The sequence below is a fragment of the Apteryx rowi genome, unplaced genomic scaffold (assembly GCF_003343035.1).
Source record: "Apteryx rowi isolate R43461 unplaced genomic scaffold, aptRow1 scaffold_75, whole genome shotgun sequence".
Lineage (NCBI taxonomy): Eukaryota > Metazoa > Chordata > Aves > Apterygiformes > Apterygidae > Apteryx > Apteryx rowi.
In genome coordinates, this window is record NW_020451038.1 from 1,332,294 (window position 1) to 1,340,885 (window position 8,592).

Sequence of the window (8,592 nt, forward strand, 5' to 3'; positions counted from 1 at the left end):
ATAGCCCAAATAAATAAATGACTTCCCTAAAGCTGTAGTGTTTATCGGTTAATTTTCCATTTCTCTCCCTCTACAACAAAATCAATACGYGCATAGAAAAACACAAGTTTGGCAAAGGAGAGCGCAGTAGAAAGAGCCAGACTTTGCGGTAACGGGAGCAAGAGGCAAGCGGCGTCAGAGCCAGGAGGCAGGGTGGCCCCCGAGCCGTCCCGCAAGACCCAGGCGCACGCGGGATTTGCCTTCGGGAACCCTTAAACTGCCCATTTCCAAATCCTTGACTGTTCCTCAAGGAAACAGGCTTATTCTTACACGAGTTCGAAATGCGGGAAGCTGCCTGCAGACGTGGGAGCAGCTCAAGAGGATGAAGGCGTCCCCGAAGCGGCAACGCCGCGAAGGTCTCCGTCCGCCTGGGCGAGCAGCATGTTGTGTTATCCATTGCATAATTCGGTATCCTACCCGGGGTCTAATACCCAGTTCGGTGCCCAGGGGCTGCTGCATCGGCACGGGACAAGGGAGACGAATCTCCAGCCGCGCGCCGGACTTCACCACCTGAGAGAGGAGACGCGGGGAAGCAGCGGCTTCCCTCCCGCGGTGCCGACCGGTTATTTCCCAGGGCGCCTAAAAGCCCCGCGCGGCCCCATTGCCCCCCGGCCATCGCAGGGGCGAAGCGCCCCTCTCCTTCCTCGTGACGCAGCAGCCCGAACCCTCCCTTCGGCCCAGCCCAGCTCCAGAGCGATTGCTCTTTATTTGCCCTTCAAACAGGAAAAGCAACTCCCAACCTGGGTCTTTTATGAATTTTTTTTTATGCCAAGCCTCACTAAAGGGCTGCTGCAGTTAAGCACGGTCTTGTTAACTCCACGCATGCCGGGCACCCCGCTTGCAGGTGGTCATTTGCTTTGGGTTTCCAGGACGGAGGTTCATCAGGCCGCGTCCCCGAATTTCGAAGGTAAGAGTCGTCCTGGTCCCCCGAGCCMGTCCAGGGGGCGGCGGGTGCCCGTCCCGCACCGTAGGCGCTCCTACTTCTCCACTCTTAAGCTGCGTGTCCCAAAACCCTGCGATACTCGTCCGAACCCCGCGGTGCTGCCCGCGCCGTGCTCTGATTTTCATCTGAAATGSCCCAAATTAAGCTGCTATGATCACACCAGTAATTTTGCCAGTTTGGGGAACGCAGGTGTCAGCTGATCAAAGACATGAAGCCACTGCTCGGCACTCATTGCTTCCCTTCGCTTCCTCGTTTTAAGGGGAAGGATTTTTTTCCTGCAGATTTCTCCAACCTAGCAAGGCAAATCGCGGCTTGCCGTCAGGTGGCATTTTGCAATCCATAATATTTGCAACTGACTTTGCATAATCCCAGCAGGAAATGTAACAAAACTGTGGTTGCGGATTTGCTCATTGAACTCACTGTCAGCAGAACAGAGAAGAAAAATAAAAAGTGATCTATTACTGAAAAAATAAGCACAGAGCACAGTCACAGCAAGTAGCAACAGCGAATAGTCCAGAGAGTCTTAAAAACGAACCAGGTTTAACCGGTGCATCCTGCTCTAGCATAGCCGAGCCAGCACCTCTCTGCATCCGAGCTGGGTCAAACGCGTGGGCTTGCTTTCAATTTCTGCAGCTTTGGCTACTTCTGGGTTACTGCAAACATGTCTATACACGGCACTTATTTTTTTTTTCCTCCAATATTTGTCTGGTTTTCCTGGTTACAGTTATGCCTCTGGTATTTCTTCCTTTCCCCAGGGTGACTGGTGACCGCTGCCTGCCCGCTCGGCTTCTGCGATCCCGCGCAACCATGCGGCTGACAGGTAACGGGAGGCAGGCGGAGAGCGCTGCTTTTCCCAGTGCACTTTGCCACGGTTCTTTATTTCTCATTTGCACGATCCCTTCCGAGCCCGCTCAGCCCAGCCCTCCGSCGCCCGGCCGACGGGCCTCCGCAGAAGCCGCAGCTTTTTAAAACATTCGTGGGGATTTCAGCCAGTTGTATTTTTTCCAGCGAAACCCTCCGAGGCTGGGAAGAGATGGCTATCGAGAGGTTCCTGGTTCCATAARAGCCATTCAGCCGCAATATAAGTAGATTTTTCTACCGTGTTTCTGCGCAGGCCTGGAACGTTTTGCTCCGATGAGCATCGCTTTAAAGCCAAATGCCAGTCACGGTGGTGTCGGCAGCTGCTCGGCTGCAGCTAGTGGCTAATCGGGGGAGAGCAGGCTTCCCAGCGCTGGGCACCTAGGAAATCCTTGGATTTACATAGCTTTCTAACTAATTAGCAGGTTTACTTTAAGGCAGAGAGGACTATGAATATGCTTCCCAACAGAAAGCGTAATGCGCATCCGAGGCTCTCCACGCACGCCGGAGATGTTAATTAAGAGATTACGGATTTTTYTTTAAAGGACGGGGAAAGGCGCTGCCTTTCCCGCACGGCACGGGCCGAGTGTCCGAAGGCCCCGGTGCTGCTGGGGTCCCAGCACCGGCACTGGCACCGGGGGATGCCCGGGCTGAGGTTTGCTGGCTCTCACGCGGCTCCCGTCCGCCCCGCAGGCGTGATCCGGCTGGCAGCGCTGCTCTTCCTGCTGCTGGGCACCTGGGTGATCCTGCAGACCTCCTTCGAGCAGGGCTGGCGAGCCCTCAGCCTGCGGAGCTGGCTAGGTGAGGGGCCGGCGGCCCAGGCGGGTGTCCCGTCCCATCCCGTGCCGTGCCGTGCCGTGCCTGACCCCCCTCCTTGCTCCCCGCAGGTGCCACCAGCCGGCCCAGCAGTGAGTACCGCTCTCGGCTGCGCTTTGCTGGCGCGACGGCGGGAGGGCGACGGCCGCCCCCGAGGCTCCCCGCTCCCAAACGCCGGGGGGTTTCCTTACTGCTGTGTCCGGCGCAGGGGCCCGGCCCCGGCTGAGAACGGGGAAACTCGTTCGCGGGGCATCGCCCCCTGCCCGGCACAAGCCACGGCCCCGCGCTCGGCCCCCAAAACCCCGAGCGAGCAAGCGAGCTGGTCCTCGCCCGCCGCCTCCGGGCTGCCGAACCCCACGGCAGCAGCCCGGCGAGCGGCGCCCGTCCCCCCCACCCACGTGTCCCCCGCTCCCGCGAGCCCCGAGACACCCAGCCGGCGCCGAGCCCGGGACCTGCTGCAGGGGTCCCATGGAGCGTGCGGGGCCGGGGCCGGGACCAGGGCCAGAGCTGGAGCTGGAGCTGGGGCCGGGGCCAGGGCATCCCGCGGCAGCTCGCAGCCCCGCTCCTCGCCCGCAGGGAGCCAGCCGCCCCGGCACAAGTGCGGCAACCAGAAGAGCTGCCCCAGGGACCACTTCGCCTTCAAGATCATCAGCGGCGCCGCCAACGTGGTGGGACCCTCCATCTGCTTCGACGACACGGTGTAAGAAGTGGCCGGCGGGGCGGTCGGACGTGCCCTCCGCGGACGCGCTCGGCCGCCGCGCTCAGCGCCGCGCGCTCCCGCCTTTGCTTTCCAGGCTCATGAGCGGCGTGAGGAACAACATCGGCCGAGGCCTCAACATCGCGCTGGTGAACGGTGAGTTGGCAGGGCGGGAGGCAGAGCCGGCGCCGCGCAGAGCCTCCCGCTGCCCCCGGCCGGCGGGAAGCATCCGGCCCCCTTCCCAAGAGCCCGAGGTCCGGCTGGCACCGGAGCAGGAGGTAACGCGGAGCGTGGACATGAAGCAGCTTATCTGGGAGACCCAGGCGCTCACTCGGCTCCGTTTTGGATTTTAAACCTCCAGGAACGACGGGGCAGCTCCTGAAGACGGGCACGTTCGACATGTACTCCGGAGGTGAGGCGGCCGCGGGGGCTCGCGGCGGGCAGCGCCGCTGGGACGGCTCCGCCGCGGGGCTAGCGACCCCGCGAGAGCGGTCTTGCTCTTCTCCGGGGGCTTGGGGTTGGGCTGGTTTGTTAGTGACCCCTGCGGTCATGCATAAAAACCTGAGAAATGCGAGGCCACTTAAGAGAAGCTTTTCTTTTTCTTTTCTTTTCTTTTTTGAAATCAAAGTGTTTGTTACACTAATCCTGACATTTTTGCAACATTCAACTCAGACTCTTTGCATGCCGGTGCTGGCTAGGATGCAGCTCCTTCCCTTCACCTGCCAGGTGAAGGCAAATTACAAATTCAGCGTATGGGTTACAAAGTTCGTGCCTCAGTCACACCCCGGGGTGGGAAAAAACCTGCAGCGTTTCCGCACTGCCCCGAGCGGCGCTGGGTGCCGGGAGCAGAGCCGGACGAGGCCACCGCTGCGCTCCCGGCACGTGGCGGCGGCGAGCGGCGCTTCCCCTGCCCGCCGAGTTCAAAGGGGCCTGCAACGCTGGACCGGCGCCGCACGTTAGCCCTCGCCTCCGCCGCTCCTCGGCAGCTCCCCGGGCCGGGGCAGCTCCCCGCACGCCGCCTGCCTGGTGCCGTATAGCAGGATGCTGCGAACACCGCTGCTCTGTGCAAAGCGGTTACCTGCCTCGGCTGCCCGAAGTTAGCTCAGCGCTCCTCAAAAGCATGTGCTTAAAGGGAAAAAAAAAAAAAAATGGTGCTTTTTATTTACCCTTTCTTGTCTGAGCGTTTGGAGGAATCACCCTTTATGCCTCCTGGTTTGAAACCTATTCTTAGCCACTCTAGAGTTTTTAGGAGAAACGTGAGAGTTTTAAGGAGAAGCACCAATGTCACGAGATTTCCACGGGCGAGCGGTGGTGGAGCTCGCAGAAGCACTGTGCTGGGATGGGAATCGGCTCCTGGGCGCTGGACCGAGGCGCCCCACGCTGCCGGCGCGGCCGCAGGGCCAAGACCGACTCCTGCAACAAAGCCGACATCCGTACGGGATCCGCCAACGGGAGGAGAGCGGCCCCGCGGGAGAGCCGGCTGGGGCAGGGGAGCGCGAGGCGGCCGACGCCGTTTTCGGGAGAGTCCTCCCCCGAGCCCACCGCCCCAGCATCCGACTGGCCGATCAAACACATCCCTGATATTTCCTATTAACTAAGAGTTTTCCACACCTGCCGTCCTGCTGAATCCCTCTTCTCTCTAATGCTTCCCCTCCGCCAGACATTAAGGAACTGGAGACCTTCCTGATGGAGATCAAGGGCGGCACCGTCGTGCTGACGGCCACCTTCGACGACCCCGCCACAAAGTGAGCGCAGCCCCCGGAGCGGCGCCCGGCTCTCCCGAAACCCGCAGCCCCAGCGGGGACGAGCCGGAGGCGCCGCCGCCTGCAGCCCCGTCCCCCAATCCCGCCTGCCCGGAGCGGCCTCCGGCTCCGCGCGCACGGCGCCTCCTCGGCAGCGCCCTGCGGAAGCGCAATGCGGGGCGGCAGGAACGCCGACCGGACGCCGCGCTGAGGGTTTCTTGCATCTTTTCTCCCCTCTCTTAGGATGAACGACAAAGTCCGGGCGCTTTTCACCGAGCTGGGCAGCAGCTACGCGAGCAAGCTGGGCTTCCGCGACAACTGGGTCTTCCTGGGAGCCAAGGGGTTCAGCGCCAAGAGCCCCTTTGAAGGGGTACGGCTGCCCGCGCCCCCGTGGCGGAGGCTCCGCGCCTCCCGTCGCCGCCACCGAGCGCCCGGTTCATTCCCTCGCTTTCCCCCGCAGCACATCCAGAACGACGACAAGACGAACAAGTACGACGGCTGGCCCGAGCTGCTGGAGCTGGAGGGCTGCGCCCCGCGCAAGATGGACTAGCGGCCACGAGCCCCCGCCGAGCCCCCGCGTGGGCCAGCCTGCGCCGGGCGGACCAGCCGCGTGCCCGGACCCCGGCTCCCTCCACTCGGCTGCCTGCCGGTGAACGACGGGCAGCTTCGCCACGGGGACCGCGCGGCGCTGGGGAAAGCACCGTAGGAGACTACCTGCGGCGGCAGAGCGAGCGTCCGGCCGGGCTTCGCCCAAGCTGGGACAGCTCGGGTCACTTTGGGCTGTTTTATTTTTCTGTCTTTTGCCACCAAGACTTTGCGAGAGTTTTGTTTTGTTTTTTTTAAGTCCTTTCTTATGCAAGTTGTCCAATTACAAATCACTGCCTTCTTACTTCCCTTTTCAAGCGTGATCTGGGCTTTTCCCCCTCTCTCCCCTGCTGGCATCGCCGTGGACCATCCCGCGGTGGGCGGCCGGCCAGCCCCGGCAGTGCTCCAGCCTCCGTGCGCCGCGCCGAAATAACGGCGGGACCCCGCGCAGCCGGCCGGGGGCCTCCGTTGCCGTCTCGCACGGCCGCGAGGGGACGGACGGATGGGCGGCGGGGGCGGCTCGCAGCCACGCGGGTTACGCGTCTGCAGGCCGATGCCTTTCCCCATTCCCTCGCCTCTTGCTCGGGTTAAACCCCATCCCGTCCCTCCGCGGCACGTTCCCACCGAAGGGATCCAGGCAGCGGCCGGCACCGACAGCAGGAGCGTCGCGCGGCGGGTACGGCAAGCTGAAATTGTGCAACATAACCAATAGGTGGGAGCCTTTTACCGGGAGAAGCGGGACGCTGCTGGTCCCAGGCACCGGCCCGGCTGCGGGAGCACGGTCCCGCCTGGGCTGCCGTGGGTCCCGCGGCAGAAACCCCTGCTCGAGCAGCCCCCGCGAGGGCCCGCCGGCCTCCCGCCAGCGCAGCGCCAGGCCCCCGCGCACGAGACCGCGGGTTGCACTGACCCCCCCGAGCACCGCCGGTGCCCAAAATCCCCCCCGCGCCAGCGCGGCCGGGGATCAGGTGAGCTGCGTGGGCGACAGCCCAGGCCAATATTCTGTTACTGCAGATGAGGCGAAATTTGCATCGCAAACGGGCTTTAATTTCCTCGGATCGGATCAGTTCTTTCCCCCTCGGTCTCAAAACTGGACAAACAGTTTTTGCACAGAGCGAGGGTGGAATAGATCTGTTCAAGAATTTAGGGTTTAATAATGTGATAAAAACGCCTGGAAATAAAAGATTATCTTGGATAGCCTTTTCGGCATCTGTAACAACAGGCTTTGCTCCTAGAACAGCTTCTAACGCACAGTTCACCTCGATTATCGGAGCCCACGAGTTATCCAGGCGGGTTTGGCCTCCAAAGAGGCTGAAAGCAGCCCCAAAAGCCCTGCGTCGTGCGGGACCGACGCCGGCTGCTGGGGAGCTCCGGGTGCCCACGGACCAGGGGGCTAACGCGGCACGGGGAGCTCGGCCGTGGGAAAAGGCGGCGCGGGGAGCTCGGCCGCGGGAAACCCCACCACACGGGTGCTTTTCCCAGCCCGGACTAAGCTAGAGCAGAGACACACAGAGCAAAAAAGGGGAAAAGCTTCCCGCTTCACCCCGTAACGGTAGCTCAGTGCCTGACAGCCTGATCTTGGTGCTCCTGACCCTGTGGGCTCCCAATATAGCGTGTTAAAAGAGATTAAGCGAGCCAAAATTTTTCCCTAAACAAGGGGAAGAAGTCCCAAAATGAGCAGCGCAATGCCTGTAAGAACTTCCAAAGACAAACCTAAAATACGAACCCACCACAGAGGCATGCCCCAACAGCTGTGCTATTTGCATCCAATATTATCCTCCTTAACATGCATCTAACTGCCACGGAGGGAAGGCGACGCCATAGATCGATTACTAAATCCACTCCGACGACGGCGGTTAATCCCAAGCACCGAATCATATATGTCCTTACCAGCAGCGAGAAATACCACAACTTAACAGACACAACAGCCCTCACATCGCACAGGCCCGTGGCAGTGCCAGCATAAATATGCCAACTATTTTAAGCCCCCTCAAAGGATCTGGATTCCTTCATAAGCCAAATTAAATGCAGGCTATAAAGCGTGATGGCGAGCGCACGGCGTCACCTATGGTACAGAAAACCACAGCCCCCTCTTGGCTTCAGGAAGCTCTTCCCAGCCCTTCACAACATGCATTATTTTGGCTTTAAACCAGAAGCCTTTCTAAGGGACATTTATGTTTCAGCGCGCTACAGATGGTTAAAGCTGCCTTTGGATCTGCTGCTGAGCGATTACAAAGGCACACGACAATTGCCAAAGAATAGGAACCGCGTTTTAGCTCTGTTTAGGGCCGCTAATCAGCGGCCAGCATTTGGAAGAGCCGTCCTGCCAAAGTGACCGCATCCGGGCAAATAAACCAGAGCTTTTGAAAAGTCCCAGAGTTTATCTGAGGACATAAATACGGCTTTTACTTGCTTATTCTTTAAAAAAAGTCTCAGAGGACGGTTGTGGACACAGGGATAACGACTTCCCTGGCGCTTCAGCAATCGAGCGTGATGGCCGCGGTGGGGACGGCGCCTACCCGGACGACTCTCGCACCCTCGCGGCGCCGCATCCCCCAGAGACGGCAGCGAAAGCCCTTCCCGGCGCCCGGGACTCCCCAGGGCTCCCCGCTCCGGGACGGGGGCCAGGAAACCCGGGCAAACAGCCGCCCCGGCGTGTCTGCGGGAGCGAGAGCTTGCAAAACCCCCAGCAGCGACGGAGCCCCACTGCAAAGGGGTAATTCTGTTTTTTTCCCGCAGCACTGATTTATTTCGGCAAAGCAGCGGCCAGGAAGGATGCTGCACCCCGGCGAGGACCTACGAGCGCCGGGGCCCGGCGGCTCGCGGCCGGTCGGAGCCCTGCACCAGGCGAATCCGCGTCCTGTGACATCTTGCCCTGTCAAGTGCAATTACTGTAATCTTCCACAGCCGCTCAA

At 60.8% G+C, this 8,592-nt stretch overlaps 1 protein-coding gene across 1 annotated transcript; it reads left to right on the forward strand.

Annotated features, from left to right (window-relative positions):
• The first annotated feature begins 713 nt into the window (after positions 1–713).
• Positions 714–5,649, forward strand: FAM3D (family with sequence similarity 3 member D). The gene is made up of 6 exons (XM_026088047.1): positions 714–2,648; positions 3,207–3,356; positions 3,451–3,509; positions 3,715–3,765; positions 5,014–5,098; positions 5,339–5,649. The coding sequence occupies exons 1-6, from the start codon at positions 2,482–2,484 to the stop codon at positions 5,643–5,645; spliced, it is 819 nt and encodes a 272-aa protein (XP_025943832.1). The 5' UTR covers positions 714–2,481; the 3' UTR covers positions 5,646–5,649.
• Positions 5,650–8,592: the final 2,943 nt, after the last annotated feature.